Source organism: Acanthochromis polyacanthus, chromosome 22 (genome assembly GCF_021347895.1).
Source record: "Acanthochromis polyacanthus isolate Apoly-LR-REF ecotype Palm Island chromosome 22, KAUST_Apoly_ChrSc, whole genome shotgun sequence".
Lineage (NCBI taxonomy): Eukaryota > Metazoa > Chordata > Actinopteri > Pomacentridae > Acanthochromis > Acanthochromis polyacanthus.
Window position 1 is genome coordinate 17,891,602 of NC_067134.1, and position 25,868 is coordinate 17,917,469.

The window sequence follows — 25,868 nt, forward strand, 5'->3', positions numbered from 1 at the left end:
AGGAAAGATGAAGAAGGTAATTTCGTTGCCAAAAAAAATCCTATTTTACTCTTCAAAGTTTTTCACTAGTCCTAACTTTACCAGAGTTTACGAATTAATTCAACGAAAGTGCCGTTGCGAAACTACTGCTATCTAAACACGTCGACATGGAGAAGATAAACAGAAAAGTAGCACAGCCGTTGTTGACGTTGTGTACAGCTGATTTGGGCGTCTAAATGTTTGTCGAACACAGCGTCACGTGTCATTTTTGTTAAACTAATTTTTACTTTACTGAAGCTTCGTTGTAGAGGGAACAGCGAATGTAAGTCTTGCTGTTTTGTGACGAAGTTAAAGTGTTGCGTTATTTAGCTAGCAGGCTCGCTAACGTTAGCTATAGGCTAACGCCAGTTGGTCAGTGAGTCACTCACCAGTGCCTCTGCCTCGCCTTTGTACACCTAAAGCGTGAAATAATCATTGGGAAAATACAATAATGTAGCTTTTAGATTTAGCACAAGGTGTTGTGTAAAATTTAAAGTGGATGTCAGTGTTCTATTGTTTAAAATGACCTCCAAATCTAATTCGTACAATTTCATGCCAACGTGGAGGCCCTCTGCTCGCTAGCATACTTTACATACAATTGTTATCTAGAAGGTTGAAAACAACAAAGATAAACCGTGCTTTTATGATAGTGTCGAAGGTTTTACTATTGCTGTGTTGTTACTTGTTTCCTGTTTAAACAAATTCCCTAATACCAAAGCCTTATGTATTTTGGTGTTAACTGGGTCAAATTTTTAGCTTTTTTTTGGTGACTGAGTTGTTTTATGTGATGGCATGTGAGAGGTTATAGTGTGATTACCAGCAAAAATGGACAGGCATGCATTAAACAAATCTAATTTAGCTATTATAAATTGGGTGCACTGACTAAACATATGCTTACATGCAATCTTATACTGCCATTAGACTTTATTATTTTACAACTCAAAGTTAGCTTCTAACAAATGTGTAATAGATGGTCTATATTTGTTTTATATATGTGTATCTACTAAAATTCATTGGAGTCATCATGTAGACATTCCTAATGGCTTTTCTCGTGTCATTGCAGGGTCGTGACAACATGGACAGTGACCTAAGTCCGCAGGATAAAAAAGACTTAGACAAGTTCATTAAGTTCTTTGCCTTGAAGGTGAGAAACTACTATAAGGGTTTGTTTCTACAGCTGATGGAGCATTTGTAAGTGTAGCTTTGTAAGGACTGTTGTGCTCCTTTGAGGTTAATTGAAAAACAAATCTTTCTCTCTTATCTCTCTTGGTATCTGTAGTTTTTATTTTTGTAGCACAGCTTTCCATTGGTGGTGCTCAAAGCTTTGAAAAATGACAACTAAAATATTAATTTCAATATTCTTTCCACAACAATGCTCCTGTCATCCTGGATAGACATATCAACATTTGTATATAGCCTGTCCATGTGAAAGCTGTTCATTTTGTAGCTTTTTCATGGGCTGTTTGTATGTTTTCAGACTGTCCAGGTAATCGTCCAAGCTCGCCTTGGAGAGAAGATCTGCACTCGCTCTTCCTCATCACCTACTGGCTCCGATTGGGTAAAATATCTTTGAGATTCACTGTAGATCTTCACATATATGTAACCATTGTAGATTACTGGGCTGCCTCTGTCGATTTTAGTTGTTTCGATTTTCACCTTTTAGTTTAATTTGGCCATCAAAGACATCCCAGAGGTTACTCATGAAGCCAAGAAGGCACTGGCCGGCCAACTTCCAGGCATCGGGCGCTCCATGTGTGTTGAGATCTCCCTGAAGACGTCAGAGGTACAATCTCTCTGAACAGGACAGCCTTGGATCATAAACCTCTTGCTTCTTTTTTGTAAAATTACCTCTATGAGTAGCTTTACGTTGAGCTCAGTCTGTCTGCCAGTTAGGTGTAGATCAACTTTGTTGACAACTAAATATAATGCTGTGTGGGTTTCGAAGCATAAACTTATAAATGTGTTAAAGTGCCTCCATTATTTTATAGAGTTTGAAGAGTAAGCAGTGATGTGTATGAAATACGCAGTTATCTTTGAGTCCACTTTATGTTGATGTTTCTGTCTCTGTCTTCCTTTCTCAGGGTGATTCAATGGAGTTAGAGACTTGGTGCTTGGAGATGAATGAAAAGTGAGTGGCATTTTGGGTTTTCTAGTGAGCAAATGATGAAGGAATGTGTACGGAAAATAACACATTGTCAGTGTTGTGGGTGTATCTTTGCCTCTGTAAGGCTTTACACAATGCACAGGATTAGCCTGGAGGAACACACACCCTTTATCTGTGGTAAATGCGTCGGTTATGTCAGTGCTGTGCTGTGATGGCTGCCTCATCATGTGCAGCACTTCTGGTCATGGCTGCTCTCTGCCAGAATTATTTGGCTGTGTGACATCCATGCTGAGTATCAGCTTTGTGAGCAAGCAAACAATGGAGAAACACAAGAATGAAATCACAGCCAGTAGTTTCAGTAAAAGAGGAACCGAAGCTGGCAGCAAATGTCAGCCGCTCTGCGTTACAAATGGGTTACTTCTATGGGTCTGTATTTCAGTGACTATTTCACTAAATTGATAGGTCTAGAACTTGCACATGTTGTAATGTCCTCATTCTAATTTTGGATCTAGTGTACGATAAGTGTGGGTTGTCCATCTGTGTTATGAAGGACAAATGAAGCTTAACATTTAGGCACAGTTTTGACAGACAAAGGGACAACAATCTTGATCAGGACATCACCAAATAAATACACGATAATATGTTTGAAGAAGCAAATTAAAGACCAAGTCCATAAAAGTAATAACCTGCAGATATATTTTAATGTAATGTCTGGTTTTATTTGACAGTTTGCTCTAATGTAATGAGTGTCTGTATTTTCTGTCTTTGCTGCAGGTGTGATAAGGACATCAAGGTGTCATATACAGTTTATAACCGTCTGTCTGTCCTTCTGAAGTCCCTGCTGGCCATCACCAGAGTAACACCTGCCTATAAACTGTCCAGAAAGCAGGGACACGATTACGTCATATTATACAGGTGATCTATCCTAATAAACACTTAGTTTGTTGTTGAGTCACTGCAAAATACCCCTCAGCAGGTGTATTCTCTCTGCATGAACACAGCTGCTGTTTTTGCTAGCAAACATTCAGTCTATGCATCTGAACTCAAGTGTTTCTCGTTTCCGCCTTCCTTCTTTCCAGGATCTACTTTGGGGAAGTCCAGCTGAGTGGGTTAGGAGAAGGTAACCGAACCTCTGCTCCTCACTGTCGGTCCATTTTATTTATTTATTTAATCACATTTTTTGTATTTTTGTATTTTTTTTTTTTGTCTTTTGCATCTGGTGCCTGCCACTTCCAAGAAATGAACAAATAATTACTGCATTCAAAGATTAGCTTATTTTTTGGCATCAGTTATGCATAAATTGAAACATCAAAGAGAAGTGTTTCTGTTTAAGTCTCTGTTTATTCTAACATGAGACCAAAAACGGCATATTCAGGGAAAATGAACTAAAACGTCACTGACAATCTCTCTCAACTCTGATGATAGATACATTTTAAAATACCCCAGCTTGATTGCATTTGTTAATATTCTTGTGTGTTGTTTGTTTCTAAGGTTTTCAGACGGTGCGTGTCGGTGTCGTTGGAACTCCTGTTGGCACAGTCACACTTTCATGTGCTTACCGCACCAACCTGGCATTCATGTCTAACAGGTAACCAGCACACTGCATTCAAACCAAAATATCTAACCAATAAAGTAAGTTATTAGCATTTTATTTTAAACGGAAGCATGTATTTGCAGATATTAACATTTCAGTTTTTCAGGACCTGGTTTGACTCATTAAATTGGCACAAGTTCAAATTGTTGAAATGTGCTTCTCAACAGGCAGTTTGAAAGGTCAGCTCCAATCATGGGGATCATTGTGGATCACTTTGTGGATCCTCCCTGCAGCAGCCAGCGTCCAGCACACATGGGACAGCCCTGCAACTACAGGTAGCTTTGGAAAACAGGCGTTCATCTCAAAAAGAAAAACATCATCGACCGACACGTTTGAACAGCCTTCAAACACACGTGCTACGTTTTAGTTTCAATCTTGCTTGACATAACAGTAAGATTTAACTGGAGATCCCAAAAACGTCCGCACCTTCATGTCTGTGAGTCAGATTGCAACACCAACACAATTAAAGAACACAGCTTGGATTTTAGGCTCCCTGAAAGTACTCTGAGCTCCAGGAAACAGTGCATGTTTGCTTCAAAAACACAATGTGAGGGTCGCTACTCTCTTTCATGCCTTCCTGATTCCATTTCGGATGTAGAAGAACTTGAATAATGTAAATTCTAATGCCACTGTGTGTGCAGAGCTCCAGATGAGGAGGATGGAGGAACATTCGCAGGAGTTCAGGACTCACAGGAGGTCTGCACCACCTCCTTCTCCACCTCCCCTCCCTCTCAGGTAGGAAACTCCCCTCGCTCTTTTTCACCGTCTCTTTCTTTAACCTTTGACTTCTTCCCTTCATTTTCACACCTGTTTTTCATTTCACTTTCTCTTTTTTCTCCTTTGTCTGTTCTCCTTCCTGTTGTGCTTTTATTGTATGTTTATCTCTACGTGTGTGTGTGTGTGTGTGTGTGTGTGTGTGTGTGTGTGTGTGTGTGTGTGTGTGTGTGTGTGTGTGTGTGTGTGTGTGTGTGTGTGTGTGTGTGTGTGTGTGTGTGTGCGCATTGTCTCAGTGTGTGTGCACACTGAGTCCGTCTCCCTCTAAACTGTCCAAGCCCCTCCCTCTGGACAGTCTGCAGCTTCCATTGGCTCCTGGACTTGTCACTCACACTGTGAGTCTATACTGGCCTTTAACAAAGTGTGACTGAGACGGTCTGAAACCTCACTGAACAGGCTGAACATTTGTGTGTTCATTGATTTTTTTTTTCCCCCCCATCACATGTAGTTTTTGTAGCACTTAGTTTAGTGCAGAGCTTCGTGCTTGTGTAGCTTTTGTTTGCTGCTGTTCACTAGATCTGTTTGATCATCCCCATGACAGTAGTAAACCCTGTTAATGTTTGACCCATCTCAGCAACACAACTTTGATGTTCTGCCAGCACAGTGTGTGATGAAACCCAGAATCCTTCATGTTTGGTGAATAATGTTCCCTCATGTGTGTGTGTGTGTCTCTCTCTTGCTGTTCAGCTGTATACTTCCAGATTATCCTACCAGCCTCCAGCTCTAGCAGGAGCTGCTGAGCTTTGTCACCCTGCTGCCAATCCAAACCAGGTGATACGCCGATCTGTCAGTAGTTCATTCATGTTACTTACAGATTCATAGCAGAACCTGACCGTTACAATTTTAGTTGATGGAAGAGACACATCCAACCAAAAATGTTTTAAGTGCAAGACAAAACACTTAACTACAGGTCAGAATGACATCTGCATACTTTAATTCATCAATGAAAACGCCCAAAGAAGGGCTACTGGAATATCTCCATAGAGGTACAGAGGAACATTTCCAGCAACCATCACTCCTGTGTTCTAATGCTACATTGTGTTAACTAATGGTGTTGAAAGGCTCATTGATGATTAGAAAACCCTTGTGCAAATATGTTAGCATATGAATAAAAGTGTGAGTTTTCATTGAAAATATGAAATTGACTGGATAAATCCAAACTTTTGATCAATAGTGTATGTTTACTATAGTAAAGGGCCTGAATACTCCTTTAATCAATGAGTATTTGATTCCTTGTTTGGTCCACCAACAGTTCAGAACCTAAAGATATTTAATCTATCATCAAAAATGACACAAAGTAGCAATTTCTTGTGCTTTCAACTCTGGATGATTTGGAATTTTTACCATTTGTTTCTGCTCTTGGTCTTCCTCTTCAGGTGTTGCATGCTGGGAAGGAAGGTGGGGTTGTATTGGTTCCTGCTCAGCCTCCTCATGGAGCCGATGCCCATCTAACAGTAGAGCACGCCCCAAACACACCCAGCAGCAGGTGCTTCTATCATTACAGTACTTCCGTTTTTTAATTCATTTAATTAGATAACTCTGAGAATAGAAACATTTTCTGGTTTCTGCGTCCTCCTGTCGTGTTGCGTAATGTTTTTAGAGCAAATACTCTTCAATTGTGAGTTTAAACTTTTTGTAACGGCATCTCTTGATCTCTCTTCCCAGTGGGGATGATGACGGCCTGTCGCAGAGCGCAGAAGGACGGAGGGATGAAGGAAGGAGGAGCGTTTCTCCGTCTGACCCGGTGGAGTCTCTCAGTGCATTCACAAGGAAGGTCGGAGCCTTTGTTAATAAACCCAGCACACAGGTAAATAATGCGACTCTAACATTTTGAGCTTGTAATTGTTTTTGTGCCCAGTGCACTGAATCTGTGTTTGTGTATGTAGATAACAGCAGCCAGTCTGGACCTGCCATTTGCTGCATTCGCTCCTCGAGGCCTGGACTCAGAGGAGAATGATCCCATGGTAATGTATTTACAAACTTAACAGATGCAGTTCAGCTTCAGATATAGCAGTAATATGCTGACAGATACTTTCTGTGTTCAGGTGCAGCCTCCAGACTCTCCTCCCTGCCCGTCACCCCTGCAGGCCAGTCTTCATTCTCAGGGCTCAGAGGGATCTGGGCAGCAGGATGATTTCGTAATGGTTGACTTTGTACGTACTTAATGTTTTTGTACTTAATTTTCTATCAAGGCTCTCTATACAGCACAATCAATCAATCAAAGTTTATGTTTATAACCCTTTACAACAGCCCAAAAGGTGACTAAAAAACAAGAAAATAACTTTAAAACAATCCAGTAACTTAACCCTCCTGTTGTCCTCATTTACAGGCACCAAAAAATATTGTTTCCTTGTCTGAAAAAAGTCCCCAAATTTCTGAAAATTTGCAAAACCTTCAGGAAGAAAACTCCAACAATTCCTTAAAAGTTTCCCTTAAAAGATTTATTTATAAAAAAAAATCCCTCAAATGTGGCAAGAAGATTCTTGTAAATATTTTCAAAAAATGAGCAAAAAAATCTTCCAAAACAATCCTAAAAATATCTAAAGTGATTAAGTATATGTCAGTAAAACTTTGAATATTTTCTTTAAGAACATTCCCAAAAAAATCTTTTTTTTTTTTCATTTTTTTGTTCAGTAAATTCAGGTGTCATGGGGTTAATGTTTGTGAAACTCAATCTGCGTGTCCTTATCTGTCCATAGCGTCCGGCTTTTTCTAAAGACGACTTATTGCCAATGGATCTGGGCACCTTCTACAGAGAGTTTCAGAATCCTCCACAGCTGGCCAGCCTCTCGCTTCACATCAGCTCCCAGTCGATGGCAGACGACCTTGTAAACACCTTTCTCTTTTTCTTGTAAAGAATTTCGAGAAAAATCGTGAATGATTGTTCGTAGTAATGTTAATTTGCGTTCTCTCTCCGCAGGATTCACTGCCAGAAAAACTCCGTGTCTACGAGAAAAACATTGATGAGTTTGACGCTTTTGTGGACATGCTTCAGTAGACTGGAGAAGCAAAGGATGAAAGTAGAGACGGACTACCTGCGAGAAAAGATAAAAATGGATGTTGTCAGATGAAAAACAATGAAAGGAAGAAGCAGACTGGAGACCTTAGTTGTTTGTCTGTGAGAATTACTCACACTAAATCACCGTGTTTTAATGTGAAGCTCCTCATGTCTGACTTTTTCTTCTCGGCTTGTACAGATCATCGTCTTCACTGTAAATACTGCGTGATCCCTTCTGACACTGGCACACACATTTCCCCCTCTGGTCTGGTAGCGTTTAAATGAAAATCTCGACTTTCCGTGTGGCACAAATCTGCTCTCATCGTCAGCGTGTAATCAGAAATCATGGGGTTTTCTGTCACTTCAGACAGCCATGCAAATCCAAGGACAGACCACCTGCGTTTGTGGTTTTTGTTAAACTGTAGCTTGATCCTTTCTCCATCCCTGCTGAACACTGCTTGCCTCTGAACATTTCCTCCACATTATGGCCTTTCTGATCATATCGGAGCTGACAGTGAAAGATAGCCAGTGTTACTCTACAAGTCCAAACAGAATGGGTCGTGTCATGGGCTTCTGGAAGAGTGTTTTCTGAAAAACTGACATCTTGAAAAGCTGGTCTCGGTAAAGAAATTTGCTCATATCCTCACAGTGCCCCGTGTTGTAATTCAAAAATGTCCTGCTTACAGTGCAGCAGCAGTGAAGAGACGCTCAGTCGTTGTCCCTAGCCGGGTGTTCCCAGCTGGTCTGGGGATTTAAGCTGCCAACTTCAAAGTTAAAATAGCCCCAGAGGAGTTTAAACTGAATTAACTGCAATCCCTATATGTACAGAAAACACACATTTCCATGCGGAGGCAATTTGTTGTGGATCTGCACTCAGTTGCCAGTTAATGAGGTAGCTAAACCTAATACAGCAACCCTTCATCATTTTGCAGGCTGTGATTTGTGGTGCTGTTAAGGTGTAAAGGGAAAGAAAAACCTCAGTTTAACAATATAATTTGCACCACCACAAATTACAGCCTTTGAAGTGACCATTAAGTTGAACCCGCAATAGTTTAAGTCAGAAGTTGCATTAGATTACACTAGTTTTAAGTAACTGGCAACTCCGTGTGCTCACTGTGTGCACTTTTCAACATACATATGTATATTTTGAGACTTTGTAAAAGTGGGACAAAATTTCCAGCCGTCTGCAGAAGGTAATAACCCATGACTGTCTGAGTTTGGTTGAAAGCTTTAATTTAAACTTTTCTGTTGGTGTAGATGTCCTAATAAAGCATGGCTGCTCTGTTCCAACAACTGGTGTGTGTCAGAAAATATCTGTGTCTTTAGTAATCTAGTAGTCAACTTTCAAGTTGCCGATAATAACACGATGAACACATTCAGCTCATTTACCACTTCCGGGGAGTTTGTGACGTTTTGTTTAGCAGGTGAGCACGAGCTGTAATCAAAGAGAAAAACTCGAAGCTAATGCTCTATGCTAATGCTGCCTCTTTTTTCATTTTAAATAGGTTTTGTTAATGTTTTTAGATGTAGAACATTAAATTAAGGCGTTCAAGGTTTTGGTGAGTAAAACTGTAAATAAAACTTGTTTTACTTTTAAGAAAACACCACAGAGCACTGAGGTAAATGTTGATTTCGACACAGGGAGTACGCTTATTTACCTCAATTCACAGTGCCTAGAAAGATAAATGTGCTCAAATATCAATTTAAACGGCGGGAATGGTAGGAAAAGCACAAGTGAATCATATTTCGTCAATATCTTCAATTACACTTGTGCTTTTCATCCTACGACGAGCCAAAATGTCTGCGGTGACAAAGCTTAAACCCTTAAAATTAGCTTAAAGTTGTTGAGCTGACTCTACACCTGTTAGCTTAAGGCTAACACAGACTGTCAATGGAAAACTGTTTATTTGGCTCTGTCCAAATATTTTACCAGACTAGCACTACATTTTAAGAGCAATAATTAACACTGAATGTGAGTTTTACAATGACAGAATTATGTCTAGGCTTTGAAGTGAGCCTTGTTTGCCATTTCCTCTCTGCTTTAAGCTAAGCTAACCGTTTTTAGCTTCAGTCTCCTGCCAGTTACTAAATAAAATCTTAACTCATATCTGTAATCTCCTACGACCCCAGTTTTGGTTGGGCTTGCATTTCATATTTCTTCTTGTGGTTTGGGATAATGATTAACCAATAAATATAAGATAGAACAGTTACATTTTCATTTTTTTCTTTCCATGAAAAAAATAATCTTCAGGCCCTGAATGAATTCCACCATTACTTCCTCACTCTGCAGCACTGTGAAGTCCCTCCCTCAGTCTTCCCCCAGAACTCTACAGCTGGAGCACACCAGCTCACAGAGGACTTGAACGCTCCACCGCTGTAAATGTACTCTGTGCTACACAGTGGTAAGTTGTAACTTTGGAGTTATTTAGTTTTACAGGTTTAAACCAGAAATGGATTTTGAACAATCAGTATGCAGCAAGTTGATAGAATTGTGGCCTGAGGTTTGTATGTAGGCGGGCCTAGAAATCTAGATCCATGACAGTTTCAAATGGTGCATGCAGCATGCATACAATTAGGCCATGCTTTGTCAGAATTTTGTGCTTTAAACTTTAAGAATGGCAGTCTGTAGCATGAAATGAGCCATCTCTGCACTTTTTGACATACTAAATCCTTTCCTGGCACACTACAGTATTGCCTGTATAAACATTGGAACACACCCAAAGATTCTTCAGACTGTCACTGCAGTTTCATGGCTGAAAAGCTTTGCCACAGCACTAATTGCTTATTTCATTCATGATACGTCTCAACATGTTGCAATGTAGAAACTTAATTTTAATTTAACGGGGCCTTCAAAAAATACCATGGCGACACTGATCTTTAAATGCCAAACAATTCATTTAGGTTTACAAATCAATTAAAATGAACAAGCCATCTCAGAATTCTCAAATGTAATTTTATTGTTGGTAATTCCATCACATACCTGCAGGACTGCAAAGGGTCAAAACCATAAAGTTGAGTGTAAGATAGCACTCCTTTTACAAATAATCTACAATTCATGTTCCTCCAACTCATTACACGCTGTGGGGCCGTGACCAACAACATGTTATTGCGCTTCTTTTCAGAGAGCCCCTTTACACTGCTACCAAGAAGGGCTGTGAACCGTTCAGCAAACATTTCCTGTGAACTGCTGTCTGGAAGGCTATGGAGGAAAAGCTGCTTAAATCAATGTTAACTCTCCCAGACAACGATGATGTACATTTCCTAACTATGTATATTTTCTAGAGTTAGCCACTTAAACATGCCGTTACTTTTGAAACACACCCTCTGAGCTGTGGCAGAGAGAGGCCATTTCCCCCCAGGTAACACTGGGAACACTGAACGAGAAAAAAATAGAATAAAAATACAAAAAAAAAAAAGGAAGAAGGAAAAAAAGGAGAAAAATTCACAGGAGACAGGCAGTGATCGCCCAGTGTGCATTTCCACTTCATTCAATTGCTCAGTCCACTCAAATGTCCTGTCCCCATTTCCCCCCACTGTGGCCCCTCTGAGCCTGACTTTCCAATGAGTCTGTGTTGGGCGACTTGGTGAATGAGTCCCTCTGGGCGCGGCGAGACAAGTCACACATCAGGGAATGGTTGGAAACAAAACATCCAGATAGAAGACATGTTAACGGTGACAGGACAGGGATAACTGTTAGACACTTTGCTCATTCCCATTTCGTTGGATACAGGGTGAAAGTCTTTGAGGTGGATGGCCAATGTCCTCCATTGTCATTAATATCCAACCTGCTCCCCCAATCGGCTGAATGTAGGTGAAATATTATCATAGTAGGGCGGGGGGGTGATGGTAGGGGTGAAGCCGGTGTCCATTCACACTACAGATCAGAGCAGGAGGAAGAAGAGGGAGTGTATGGAGGAGATCCAGGAGCTCAACTTTTCTTCATGGACTTTTTAAAGAGCGGGGAGGTGGCCAGGGGTTCAGGCTCAGGCAGTATTCAGTAGGTCCTGTATGGCTTTCTGCTGCGTCTCATTCAGTGTTGAAACACACTGTGTCCATAATCCTGCCGACACCTGGAAGACACAACAAAGTAGTCAATGTCTAAACACGTTCAACTATTGAGAAGATTTTAGGTCTGCAAATAAATTCTGCTGCTTAAAATGCAGACGCATTTTTTAGTCTCAAAATCCTCAGAAAATACCAGAAGTGAAAGCTTCACCATATTTTTTGGCTCAAGCAAAACTCATCTTCAATTTAAGAGAGGATAAAAAACAACAACAAATCCTCACTTTTAAGAAGTAGAAACCACTTGATGTATAGTGGATTGAAGAACCACTGAGATGATGGACTCACTTCTTTAGCACTAGCTGTTAGCAAATTAGATTGTTTCACAAACTATTCAAATAAAGTCCCAAAAACAGAAATTCAGCTGTTTTGGTGTCAAGTTCTACACTGTGTGACCACTTACTGAAATTAATACCTCGTGATTTAAATCTTAAGTGAAGACAAAGTCCTTTCGTCGAACGCCCTGCTGTGACCCAAATCCAGATATAGTTTCTGAGGGACACAGTGATTGCTCACCTGTACTTGACGGATGACGTTTGCGAGTCGTTTGCTGCACGCATCTTCACTCTTGACTGATTCGTTTGCGACCCCGTCGGCTATGATGAGGAAAATTTTAGGAAGGTTGGAGTTGTCTGGCCCAAGGACAATGGGGTTGTTGCTGTGAAGAGAAGAACAGTCAGCAGGAAGAACACTTGCACTGCAACAAGTACCGAGAAAAAAGAAATAATAAAAAAAATAATCAGGTGGCTGTGTCCCACCTCTCAATGAGGTCACACAGGAAGTCAAATGTGTGGACGGCCTCCTCTTTGTCCTCGTTGAGCGGTAGCCAGCTGAGCCAGTGAGGAAGGATCTCATTAACGTTGACACACTCTGGCCGGAACCTCATAACTTTTCCAACAGCAGAGATGCAGTTCTCTGTAGCATTGACGTTCTCCTTTGAGCGAGAGTCGGCTGCTTGAATGACTCTGATCAGCAGGGGGAGGGCCTCTGCAACAAGGACACATGTCACCTGGTTGTCAACTAAAAGCAAGAAACTGCCAAGTGTTAAGATCGCAGAGAGAAAGTCACACCTGTGCAGAAAGGGCGGTAGTTCTCTCCTCCATACTGAGCCATCACGCCAACACCGTAGGCGGCAGCCTGCCGAACCTCAGGGCTCGAGTCACACAGTGACTGCACCATGGGACGCAGGAAATACTCTGCATATTTGAAGGAGGAAGGGCTACAGTGCTCCACCACATCATCAAAGATGCACAGACCCCACTGTCTGTCAGCCCATGGCCTGTTGGGACACTAGAGATAAAGAGGACAGTTCAGTTACTGTCAAACTTACTCACAATGTGGTAAGCATTATAAATCAACAGGCTACTGATTCCTTAATATTTGTAAAGAGAAGTACTGACTATTAGCTGGACGATGAGCTGCAGCAGCTGCTCAAACCAAGGCAGCACCTTCTCTTTGTAACTGCTGAACACTGAGTGCAGGATGTCTGAGACTTTGGTCAGGATGTACACATCATTCTCATCCTGCCAAAAACAAAAGGGGAGACAAGAAAACTCTTTATGAGGGCCAGTACAGCCAAGCATTATCATGTCCACTATGCCTGTAAGGGTTTGAATCAAACTGTGGTAATCCTTTTACCGAGGTGAAAATACTTACCTCGTCTTGTAATGTTTCCTCGACTTGCTCATCATAGTCTTCATCCTGTCTCTTGGCTGAGAAACACAACAAAGTGTTTGTTAGGATATGAATGCACAAACATTTTCTCATTCTCAACTCATGGAAAAATTGTTTGAGTCCTTAGTGCCACGTTCACTTTATGTGCACAACAGATAAATGAAACTGGATTCAATAGCTGTGGTAAAGCCTCACCCTGTCTGAGCTCCTGGTTCTTAAAATGCTCCTCCAGCTTCCCTTTTAGGATTCCACCCAGCTCCTCAAAATGCTCGTTGTTCAGACAGCCATCTCCCATCAACTCGATGCACTTAAACAGAAGAACACTTCAGTCAGGGCACAAATCCAACTCGACTGCTTAACAGTTTCTAAAAATTCAGATTTGGGGGGGGGGGCAATTAAAATGCTCCATCATAGCGAGAGGACATGTCGACCTCAATCTACTCCTGTTACCGTCCATGATGTCTCAATTCTGGGGCAGGTAGGAGGAAAGAAAACACTACGTTTAATTACCTTGGCAAAAGAATGCATGATCTCTGACAGCACATCTGAGTCTGGCTCAGTGCCGATGGCCTTGATGAGGGCGTCGCACATGAAGTGCCACATCTGGGTGAGGTACTCTGGTCCTCGAACCCGGGCACACTCCAGCAGCAGGGGCATCGACTCAGCCGCCGCCACCCGCACACGTGAGACAGTTAAGGCCATACTTAACCCCTTGTTAATAACCCACAAGTTCAATTTTGGCATCACAAGAGCCTTTTTCTAAATACAGTGAAATATATATTTTTCTCAGTCTTTTCTCAAATAGCAATGGTATTCAGTTTAAATCTGATCATATATCTGGCTTTTATAAATACTTGAGCTAGTTGTTAGAAGTATGGTCCAGTGTTACTCCTCAAATTATCTACAATTTTACATATTGATTACCATCTGGGATTCTTGGACATTGTACGATCATACTTGCTGGTTTTGGCTACCGAACATAGTGTATGTCAAAAATCACAACAAAAAGGATATCATCATGGAAGTAGAACTTGAGAAGAGGAACCATCAGCTTCACCACCTGCTCCGTATATTCCACAAAACCCTCCTTTAGCTCTTTGGCGTAACACACCTAGAAAGAAACGGGACAGAGAACATCTCAGTAACAGGACTGAGCACTAGCAACAAATTAATTGTTGATCAATCAAGTTTCCCATCTATACCCACTTTATCGGACCTCCTCTAGGATCACAACTGTTTTTTTTCTGGACTTTGAAATGCTTTTCTACTCACCAGCATCTGGCAGGCAGTGGCCTTCTCCTCCAGGCCAGCTGTCTTGATGCCAAAACTTTGTTGATCGCCCAGGTTTACGAACTCCCAGCCATCATCCTCTGATATGTTCTCCATGTCCTGAGCTATAGAACAGACATGAACAATCCTGTGTTTTTGTTTTGCAGCAATGCCTCCATCTTCAGCATTGTCAACAGCACAAATCCCATGAGTTTGTTGAGATTAGTGCAATAATTTGCCAAGTATTTTACAAAATGGTGACTGTAATGTAATATATTGACACTACAACAGTAATAATGAAACATCTAACCACTCAGCCATCGTGTGCTTAAAAAAACTCAAAGCAGTAGTGGTTTAATTTTGTAACTTGGAAATGATTTTACTGAAAATTAAATGTCATCTTCAGATACATTATTGAATAGCTTGAGTTCATTTCTTCCACATTTACCTTTAGCAAAAAAAATTAGTGCTATAAAATATTACATGAACAAAATAAAGTGAAGTCAAGCTCCTTAGAATGTTAATATGGTGCATTTTATTACCAAGGAAAATACTTTCCTAGCATATCTGGCAAATTGCATCGTAAGCAGACCATGTACAAAGTATCTTCAAACTATCCACAGTAAATAGCTGAAAATTCCTATTGTGTTACTTACTGTCGAGAAGGGCCACCTCAGGCTTGATAGAGGCAGTCTTCATCAGGGGGCCCATCACCACAGGCAGGTACTGCTGGAACTCCTTCCCCAGGATTTTACACATCCTGGCCCAGGCTGAGATCATGTACGAGATCTACACCCCAAACACAAAACACGACAGGTTGAAGGTGCACAAACTTAAAATCATGAACTGGATCAAATTAAGTGACGTTTTCCTACCTGAGGATCGTCATCCTCCAGGTCATTGAAGTCTGTCTGAGTCTTGAGGAGCAACTGCATGACAGCCGAGGCATCTGGCATGAACTGGAACAGGAGAGAAGGCGCACGTTAACGTCTGAAGCCTCGATGTGCAAAGAAATAGCTTCCATTATGTGCAGTCACTTGAATTTAAGATCTTGCGTCCTGTTAAAGACTCACCTTCTCCTTGCCGACAGCCAGACCGATGAGACTGATGCACTCGATGGTCTTTCCACGAAGCAGCCGGAGCTCCTTCTGCACAGCGTTTTCCACTATGTGTTTGAGCGAGGGCATGAACAGATCGTAGTATGGCACAAACTTTTCCTCAGCGGTGTCAGCTACAGAGGCGATGGATGTCACCACCTGCTCCAGGACCAGTTTTGTGCCCTTCTGGATCAGCTGGGTAAAGAGAAAACACATTAATGACTCCTGACAGCCAACGAGAAGCCTTACTAAACGGAGACGACGAAATGTTAACATTTACTGTACCTCCTGCAGCTTGGCAACCATGATGACATGAAGGTGCTGCACCAAGCTGTCCAGATAAGGGATGAGCAGTGATTTGGGACAGTCCTCGGTAAAGTTGATGAGGGCGGCAGCAGCATGTGCCTGCACTCGAGGGTTACTCTGGTCCTCCATGGTCTGAAGCAGGGCTGAGATCACCTGAAAATAAGGATGCACGATCAGACTTTGTGGTCTACTAATAAGCTGGCCACACCTCATGTAATTCTATACATCATTTTTATTCTACTGCATAAGATTAGTTCAACTGATTGAATTGTAACTATGTATATTTGATGGCTGATGGTTAAACTGATCAACTATAGAGCCATGCAAAATCTGCTGCTTATCTGACATAAAAAAAATTAAGACAATTTTTCATATCAGATACCTTATCGTGGAATTTCTTCTGAAATGTTGGGGCAAAGTCTGTGGCCATCTGCCCAATAGCATTGCAGGCAGCATAGCGCACTCGTGGATGCTGAGGAGGGACAAGGAAGTCAGACTACCACACAAGACAGTACAAGCAATAGTCTTGTAATATTAGCAACCAAATAGCTGAGAATCAGGACATCACATGATGTTCTCCAAGCTGACATTTATAATGTGCTGCATATTTCTGTAACAACCGTTCCGTTTCTTACAGGGTCGGAGCAGAAGAGCAGCACGAAGCTGACGATCTCTTGGAGGATGGCCTCCATCTGCTGGTGGCAGCCCTCACCGATGGCTGACAGCGCCATGAGCCCAGCGTGGCGGTACTTCCAGTCAGCTAGCAACAAACACAGAGGGATCACGCAACTAAATGTGAGTGCTTCACAACTCAAGCAGCTAGTTATATTTTGCATAAAATATCTAAAAGCTAGATCTAATATTCACAAGTTTACACATGTTCTACATCCTAAAAATGGATTTAGACCTTAAGAAACTAATGTCACACGATTTAAATATCTAAATGCCTGTCAGGCGGGTTACTTACGGTTCTGCAGCATCTGCATGATATGTTGTTTGATCATGGGCAAAATGATCTTTCCTCCCAGACCACAGGCGATTCTGTCAAGAGCACTCTCCCCAGCCACAGCGTTACTGGTGAAGGACAAGACTCAACACTCAGAAACAAACGTAATAACTCATTTGAACACTTTGGTGGAAATTTGTGCCACTGGTTAAATTTGGATCCAATACTGTGAATTTTCTGTCTTGGTGGCGATGCACTAGTCCATACCTGTCAAAGTCATCGTCCTCCAGCTCATCAGCCATGGCCCACTCATCATCATCTTCAAGGTCCACCATCATAGCCAACATCTGGGGCACTGAAAACGCAACACAAATGCCATTAATCTAATCTACTGTACCTAATCTCTCTGGGTGGCCAAAGACAAGGACAACAATTATCGTTAGTTTGAACCAAATCCTCACCACTTTGAGCTACAATAGCCGTGTGTTTCCTCAGCATGGCTGCTGCTGTCTCGGATAAGGTGACAATCACTTCCAACGCCAACTGCCTTTGCATATTTGTCAGGTTTGTGTCAGCACACAACTGAGAAGACAGGACAATTTTGTGGGTCAACCGTTGCAAATACAGATTTTATACTCGACAAACTCAGACTTCAGGCCTCATTTTGTGCTTAATATCAACAGTAGTAAAGTGAGATTTAGGATATAAAACTTACCTTCAGACAGAGCTGCAGTGTTGCTTCCAGGTTGGGTCTCAGGTATTTGGGTGCCGTGTCTGCAATCTCCACCAAAGACTTGAGCACAGAGTCGTCTCCCTGGTAGCACGACTCATTTACGGCCTGATAAAACAGACAGGTTAGCGTTGCAAGTATATCCAGTCAGCTATGGCAAACTGCTAATCCTGAATTTATACCACTTCTGCAATCTGACCTCTCACCCCACCTTCATGAGTCAAAGACACAAGATGCAAAGTGTTGCAATAGAGGCATGACTAAAGGATTCCGGATGTCAAGTATTTCAACATAATCTACAAGGCTGCCTTACTATCTAGCAGTGAGAAGCATTTTAACTAAGGTTGAATAATTGCTGCATGGAGTAACAGCTACCAGCTCTGTTAGCCGTCTGCTCCTCTTGTGTGCTCATGATTTCAAACAACTTCCTTAGTCTTCCTCAGTGCAAACACTGTCATCACAAAGCCAAACAAGGAATGATGAAACCGGTAATGCCTCTCAGTAAAGAAAAACAAACTGCAAGTAGGCACGACAGCTTGTACTTTTTAGGTTCCATCCTTTATTTTCAGACAGTTTCTACATTTAATGATGCTGGGTTTATGTAGTCATGAAGTGTGTGCAGAACCCAGGCCTACACAAAAGAGCTCTATTGGTCCAAGTAAGTCAGCAGGTGCTATTCCTTACTGGGATCCATTACTGTATGACCTAAACTAGCATTAGCTAATGCGTACATATCCGACCACATGGGAAATCCAACATTAAACTTGAATTAATGGACCTTGAATGACTCATAGCAGCTTTCTCTGACTGCTGGAAAACCATTACTTATACAGAGGCATCATACGAAAAATGTGAAAATTTGATGTACTAATGCACAAAAGGATTTAATATTTAGAGTAAGTTCAGATAATTCAGATGCAGACACTTATGTGCTGGTCTCTTACCTGGAGAATGCCTGGCAGCAGGTCAGCAAAGTGCTTCAGCAGAGCCGTGTTGCTTTCATTGGACAGAACAAAGGACGATGCAGCCCGAGCTGCCAAGGTACGAATCTGGAAGAGTTTAAAAGACAAACAACCTTTAATGTACTGTGCATTCAGATAATAGTGAAGCTGAGGGAGAGAGGTGCATGACCTGGAGCGGAGGTCCCTTACAGATAAAACCCATTATAGTTCTGCATCATGTGCTGCCACTATTAGGCTACCAGGGCACTCCCAGTCATAAAACTATACCTGTGGGTTTTCCTGGTCCTGCATGCACTGAACAAGCATGCGCTTGATAACCTCCATGTAATGCTGCTGCTGGTTGCCAAAGATTCCTGGGAAGTTCCTAGAAGACGTACAAGTCACCCATGAGTCAGCCACCAGTACGTCTACCTGAATATATGAGCAGTTTTGACTTTGTCATGTAACTGGAGCTCACCAAAATATGTGCAGGGCAGCTTCTCGCAGGCCAACACTGTCAGAGTTCACAGAGTCAAACAGAAACTTGAGCACCTCTGGCCACTGGTTATTCCCATCATCATCTAGATTAAAAAAAAATAAGTTATTATCTTAATCTTATGAGTAATAAACTATTTTGACCATCACTAGATGAATGAAGTTTTAACAGTCATTCATAAAATTACAGCATCTAACCTAGTAGCAGGTGATAATTCCCCATGTTTGTTTATCGCAATACTTTTCATAAGCCACGAGAATGCAGGACATACCATAATGTAGAAACAAAAATCTGCAAGAATTTAAAGATTTTGGAAAGGAGGTGAAATGGATCATTACCGATCAGGTTGCGGGAGAGCTCAGCTGCAATGTCGCAGACCTTCTTGCGGATGTTTGGTGAGGTTTCCTGTTGGATGCTGGTCAGCAGCTCTGTTTTGACGGCTGTCTGCATCTCCAGGGTCAGGCCTGGATAGATCTCCTCGAAGGACGACGACAGCAGCCGCCGCAGCAGCACTGCCGCCATCTGTTTGACCTGAGGAGACAAAACGCTGGTTTCAACATGATCCTTCAACATCAGCATTCGTGGTTTAAACCGCATCAGACTTTGGATACAAAACTGTCAGCTTTCAGTTTTCACACAACCAGTTCATTACAAGAATTTCATCACAATCCATTTTGACTGTTTGCATTTAAATAATACTCCATAAAAAGTGTAACGGAACAAACAATGATTACTGCGTCCAAAACATGAGTCAGAAGTTTGGTGAACTGGAATCTCAATGGTCTCCCAAGAACTAAAATCACAGACTAAACCTGCAGCATCTCAGAAAGGCAGAGTCACTCTCTCTGGACCAAGCACCTCTCTGCCTGCTCCCATTTCAAGACTCTAAAAATATCAGCCTTGAGGTAAAGAAAAGGAGAGGAAGCATGAGGGACCAAGCAGCTGGTGGATTCAGAGTAAACATAACTGCCCAAGTGCCAGAACTATGACAGGCTGTGCTGAGGGCTCACATGCGATGACAGGACAGCATTCTTTAAATGCTGTCAAAGTTGCACCTTTTTAAAGTGAGCTGGTAATGCAGACTGAATTCGCCACGTTAATTTTAACAAAAATACAACCTTTGCCTGACTTTTGACCCGAACATGTTAATTTCTGCCACAGCCAGGGATAATACTTTCTACTGAGGCAGTAGGAGTCTGTTAAACTTGTTTATGGAGACATTTAAAAGCAAACAGAAAAATGGGCACACTGTACATTAAAGCCTGCTGAGGTTATCATTTCCTTCACATTGAAAAGATTAAGCATGTCAAGCCACAGATATGTCAGTGTTTAGTGTACAAACCTCCTCTGCAGCAGATGCATCTCTGATGGCCTGCAGCAAGAATGTGATCTTGTTCTGACCTGGGATGGTGTCATAGGTCTCCTGCAAACAAAACAAACGCAGAGTGGAATGAAAAATGTCGTTTAAGTCATCTGAAAAATGGATCTTTATCACTGAGTCAGCTTCATGTTCCTTTTATAGTAGTCACAAAGAAATGACATTCATGCCTGCAATTCCACAGTATTGCACATTTCAAGCCTGAACAGATGTTGTGGTCAAACAAAGTGGAAGGACGACTGTTCAGTGATGCTCATAATTTCATTCATTTTTGACATTCAAAAGTCTATTGAATTGTAGTAGAGGATTTTGACTATATAAAATATATCAAACTGAAATAAGCCATCAAAAGCCTGTGCTGGAAATCTTTTTTCCCCTAAGGCCCAAAAATGTACTGAGTAATAAAAGCGGGGCACTTCTGGATGTTTATGATAAAATTATTTAGAATATAAAGTGGGAATCTGTGGTTTGGGGTTTTATTTTAATCTTACACAATCAAGCTTTCTGATCCACTCTAAGCTGAATTAGTGTGAACATTTTTTTTAACAAACAGCTTGTGGCTGCATCAGTGTTTTATGAAGTAATGAGCTACTAAGTTAAAATTATCAGACTACCAACTCCTTACTGGATAAAAAGGAGTTCCTATTGCAGTATAAATCTTTTAACATCTTCCCCTTTTTCCTACAGTAACTGCCTTCTTTCCCACAGCATGGAATGTGTACCTCACAAAGTAGGAAATTTCACATGAACAAGACAGGCTGTTCTGACATTTGTTTTGGTCTCCACTGTTGTTCAACTGGTTCACTGAAGTCAAAAGAAAAAATGCAAGCACATGAGGCTCCATGTGGATGCAGAGGAACCTTGGGTGTGTGCTGATGATCATGTGCAGGCGATGTTAGCCGTAAACAATAAAATAGTTTCTCTATCAGACAAAGGGTGTAAGAGAATCTCTGGAGATCTACTTTTAGAGGAACACAATTGCATGGAACGACAACAGTGATGGTTTATGGGTGTCGTCAAGTGAATACATTTGCATTGCAAAAAATAAAGACAGGGAGGAGCATTGCTGTGGCGTCGGTAAAGTGAGTAGAAATCAGATTACACCTCAAACAGGCTTAAGAAACTTTTGATTACTGCAAAAATTCAAGATGTGTTTTCCTACGTCTTAAACGGGGTAAACTGGGCTCAGGGACACCTACAAAATGTTGAGTGGCTGTAGTCTTTAGCTGTTAATATATGGGGTTAGGTCCTTTGCAGATGGATCAATTCCTATTATGTGTGTAAGGCAGAATGGGAGAGTTTCTATAAAGGATGAATTCCAATGAGCTTAGCATCGCGGCAGACAGTCTGTCTTTTATAAAGAGAAACGCTGACTGCTGGTGAGGGGGGGGGAGTGTGATAAGATTCAACTACCTCATCCAAAAGTCGGATGCTGAAGAGGGAAACTGTGGTAACAATGCTTTGCCGCGGCAGGAGACTAATCATGGTGGGGGTAAAAAAAAAAGTGAATAGGCCAGCTAGACGCAGCCCAAACAAATCCTATGAGAGAAACTAATCCAGTGAGAGGGGATGACCAGAGACTGGCCTCTGTAGTGACGAGTCTGAAACTGAGGCAATCAGCCCCATGAGTAACGTTAAACTAATGTGAGGAGGGAACCGCATGTTTAACACTGTTCTATTAGTGTGACTTTCAGTTTAAACAAGTGAAGGCCATGGCACAAGCACCACCAACACAGCTTCGCCCTTTGAATGAACTGATTCGCTAACTCCATCTATTACGAATCCCAGTGAGGTTTTGTTGTTTATCATCTCCCCAATAACGCAGCATGTTTTTTTCAGAATTAATTCCTAGATTCCCACATTTAATCTTTTGAAAACCTACTACTATGTTTAGCGCTAGCCTGCTAGCTAACAAAACTAGCAGCACTGTTGTAGCTACTTAGCTTCGTGCTACAGATGACGAGCGCCACTGTCAGCTGGAGATTTTCAGACTGGTACCCGACAAACTGAACGTTTCACTTTCACTCAAACCGCTCGAGCTTCACACAGACACACAAGCACGACCTCACGGTGTCACGACAGAGCTCGTATCTGTGAGATCTGCATTATGTCCACATAACTACGCAACATGGTGGAGGTAGTTAGCGCTAGCTGACTAGTTCTCGGTGTCAGCTTCACATCGCACGTGGGCTACCGAGCCTGACGTGAGAGCTCACTGCGCGCGGCCAGGCTAGGCAGCTAGCTTCTGCTAACCCTGGCCGCTCTGCGTTCTACAATCGCCCAAGTTGTCAGCGGTGAAAACAGCCGAGTTTTCTCCTCTTACCTCCGCTTGTTTCCTGATGTTGTTGTCAGGGCTCATCAGGTTACCCAGCAAGAGGTAGAACTGCTGCTGTTCCGCCATTGCAGTGAGATCCAAAAAGACCAGCCGGGTGGAGAAGCGGCGAAATGAACCCGGCAGACCCTGCTTCGGTCACACAATGCTACTAGCCTCCCATTGGCTAGCTTTATTAACTCTACTCAACGCTGGTTGGACCCGTGACCTGTACCAGATATAAGTCATTGGCTGATATAGATTCTCTGCTCCTAATGGATGGAATCGACACAGGAAAGGGACTGCATTGTTCCTATTAGCTAATAGTGAATCACTAAAGCGCGGGAGATTATTACATCAACGCCAAGAAAATAGAAACAACAAGCAGCGTTGTGCTGGTGCACATACGTGTTTATGGTGGCGAAAGGTAACGAAGTACATTTACTCGAGTACTCTGCTTAATGCAATTTTGAAGTACTTGTACTTCAGTGTTTCCATTTTTTGTCTCTTCAGACCTCCACTTCACTTATTTTCAAAGGAAAGCATTGTACTTTTCACATTTGCCAGCTTTGATTAAATATGTCATTGCTACAGATTAAACTTCACATATAACTAACCATATTTTCTTTTTTAAGCATTAAAAGAAAAGGAAGAGTGGATGGGAGGTAAAGGTTAGCAGTTTTATTGCAAATGTTTAGTCCAACACCAAATGCAAACTCCATGATGATGCTTATTTTGATTGAAAAACTCTTGATAAAAGTTCAGATGTGTTTGATGTCTTTTAAAATATTTCATTTTATCTATTATGCAAAATATTGTTCTTTTTATCAATGTACACTACTGTTCACAAGGTGATTTCATGTTTTCTATGAAAACTCACACTTTTATTCATGTGCTAACATAATTACACAAAGGTTTTCTAATCATCAATGAGCCTTTCAACACCATTAGCTAACACAATGTAGCATTAGAACACAGGAGTGATGGTTGCTGGAAATGGACCTCTGTGCCCCTATGGAGATATTCCATTAATAGCCAGCCGTTTCCAGCTAGAATAATCATTTATCACGTTAATGATGTCTAGACTGTATTTCTGATCAATTTAATGTTATTTTCATTGAAGAAAGGCGCTTTTCCTTCAAAAAAAAAGATATTTCCGAGTCACCCTAGACTTTTGAACGGTAGTTTATACGTTTGATATGATCAAAATACAAGTGTGTGCACCTTAACTACAGTCCCCCACTAGATGGCAGCAAAGCTTTAGTCAGTGATTTCTGTCGTGCATTTTTTCAATGAAGGGCTGCACGATTGGTTGGTGATTAGCACCGCCGCCTCACAGCAAGTAGATCCCTGGTTCAGATATTTCTGTGTGGAGTTTGCATGTTCTCCTTGTGCATATGTGGATTTCAAATTCGGAGAAATTTCTCTGGCTTCCTCCCACTGTCCAAAAACATGCTCAGGTTAATTGATAATTCTAAATTATCTGTAAGTGTGAATGTGAGTATGATTGTCTCTATATATGCAGCTCTGTGACAGATTGGTGGCCTGGCCTGTCCAGGGTGTCCTCTGCCTCCATCCGAAGTCAGCTGGCATGGACTGCATTACCTACAAACATAGTGGATAGATACATAATGGATGGATGGATTTTCTCAATGAAACCATTTTACCTGTGCCAATGAAAGAAGACTATTGGAGGTCAGAAATGAGACATATAATAGGCGATCTGTGATAAACAGATAGATACCCCTGGGCAAAATAAAGTGTCATTGTATCAAAACCTCCCAATTTCAATGGATAAAATTCTTCCAAGTTCTTTATGTGATTTTTCTGGGACTAAAAAGTGGATAAGCTCTGTCCTAATATTTATTATTGTCAAAATGTCATACACTGAGACTGGCTTTAGAAGCGAATTGGAGGGATGGCCATCAGAAATAGAGCCAAACAAAAGAAATGGCTTATTTATATATATTTTCTAAAGAGTTTTGGTTATTATTCAGACTTTTGCGAAATCCTAGACTGTTTATAATGGTTGCTGCTTTCACACATTAAAACCCCTCTTCTACCCAAGTACCCCTGACTGCTATTTCTCCAGAGTTTATTGCACATGTGGTCCCGTGTGTCTTGACGGACCCCTACTGGTGTGAGCTCCACTATAACTTGGAGCGGCTCTCAGGGCTGCAGCAGAGTCTCCAGCTGTGGACACCAGGCTGCTGGCAATCTGCTCCAGCTCCACCAACTTCAGTCAGAGGGGATCCAGTCATGGCTCAAGTGTGAAAGGTAAGCTCCATTTTAAATGTTCGCGTTTCGCTATTAACTTTATTTCATTGACTAGTTGATGGATTTCATTCCTCGATCCATCGCTTTTGTTCCGCTGAGCCGCCGCGTTCGAAGACCGAACTCCATTAAAAAAATAAAATTTTATTGATGGGAAGGTTTCTGGAAAACATTTTTCAACTGAAAACGTTTAGGAATCTTGTAGTTGGGGTCCAACCTCTAATTCGGCGCTACATGCGTGCTCTAGTAAACATTTATTTTATTGAACATCTAATGCTAGAAACAAGTACACAGATTCCTGAAGCTTGCTGGAAGAAAAATTCAATTCTGGTTGACGTTGGTCAACAATAGGCGACTTTAGTCTCCTTTGAGCACAATCTCAAATCCACAAAGACTCAAAAATACCTTTTTCTCGTTTCATAGGTCCGTTTTAACCTGTTTGTCAAACTTTAAATCTATTGGCTGAATTCATTATAGGCTGATGTGCACCAATCTTTCTTTCCTCCTTTAGTCAGTGTGGCCAGATGTTCATTACAGGTAAGATTAAATGCATCAAGCAGGGCTGTTATTGTTTTTTTGCAGGCCATGTGCAATAGCTTGTCTGGGGCCCCTGGCTTTATTAAGCACTCATGAATCTACATGTGCCATATACACATAAATGACATTTTATTTACAAATAAAGTCCTATTTTTTTTTTTACAACTTTTTAAATTATTATTCAAGGAAGTAGCCATACATTGTTAGCACCAATGTCAACACAAACATCCATCCATTATCTAATCACTTCTGCCTCATTAGGGTCGCAGGGGCCTGGAGTCTATCCTAGCTGACTTAAGGTGAAGACAGATCACCGGTCTACCACAGGGTTCCATATAGAGACAAACAGTCACACTCAC

General features: G+C 41.5%; 3 protein-coding genes across 6 annotated transcripts in view; 2 read left to right on the forward strand and 1 right to left on the reverse strand.

Moving 5' to 3' along the window:
- Positions 1-120: 120 nt before the first annotated feature.
- On the forward strand, positions 121-8,781 carry atg13 (ATG13 autophagy related 13 homolog (S. cerevisiae)). Of its 2 annotated transcripts, XM_022210316.2 has the most exons (18): positions 121-301; positions 1,082-1,162; positions 1,496-1,576; positions 1,682-1,801; positions 2,100-2,146; positions 2,897-3,037; positions 3,202-3,242; positions 3,614-3,710; positions 3,884-3,991; positions 4,358-4,451; positions 4,727-4,825; positions 5,178-5,261; positions 5,867-5,976; positions 6,156-6,297; positions 6,377-6,454; positions 6,536-6,643; positions 7,190-7,318; positions 7,411-8,781. In XM_022210316.2, the coding sequence occupies exons 2-18, from the start codon at positions 1,094-1,096 to the stop codon at positions 7,486-7,488; spliced, it is 1,626 nt and encodes a 541-aa protein (XP_022066008.1). In that variant the 5' UTR covers positions 121-301; positions 1,082-1,093; the 3' UTR covers positions 7,489-8,781. The 2 variants fall into 2 exon arrangements, with proteins under 2 accessions (XP_022066008.1, XP_022066010.1); XM_022210318.2 differs by lacking the exon at positions 4,727-4,825.
- Positions 8,782-10,421: 1,640 nt separating this feature from the next.
- On the reverse strand, positions 10,422-22,876 carry kpnb3 (karyopherin (importin) beta 3). Its single transcript, XM_022210315.2, has 26 exons — positions 22,711-22,876; positions 20,352-20,432; positions 19,348-19,540; positions 18,992-19,094; positions 18,802-18,898; positions 18,517-18,621; positions 17,558-17,680; positions 17,304-17,424; positions 17,110-17,197; positions 16,864-16,970; positions 16,532-16,656; positions 16,279-16,368; positions 15,876-16,049; positions 15,567-15,785; positions 15,369-15,452; positions 15,150-15,282; positions 14,497-14,618; positions 14,239-14,335; positions 13,735-13,907; positions 13,420-13,531; positions 13,207-13,262; positions 12,951-13,073; positions 12,621-12,840; positions 12,309-12,537; positions 12,067-12,208; positions 10,422-11,558 (listed from the first exon to the last, which is right to left on the reverse strand). Exons 1-26 carry the CDS (start codon positions 22,786-22,788, stop codon positions 11,472-11,474), a joined length of 3,282 nt encoding a protein of 1,093 aa, XP_022066007.2. The 5' UTR covers positions 22,789-22,876; the 3' UTR covers positions 10,422-11,471.
- A 1,953-nt stretch (positions 22,877-24,829) lies between these two features.
- LOC110962382 (semaphorin-5B-like) overlaps positions 24,830-25,868 on the forward strand; it is a 41,090-nt gene continuing 40,051 nt past the window's right edge. For 2 of the 3 annotated variants that reach the window (XM_022210329.2, XM_022210330.2), the window contains exon 1: positions 24,830-24,975. The gene's annotated coding sequence lies outside the window, so the exon portion shown is untranslated. Of the gene's footprint in view, positions 24,976-25,483; positions 25,510-25,868 lie in introns of all 3 variants that reach the window. The other variant, XM_051941795.1, reaches the window with a different exon arrangement.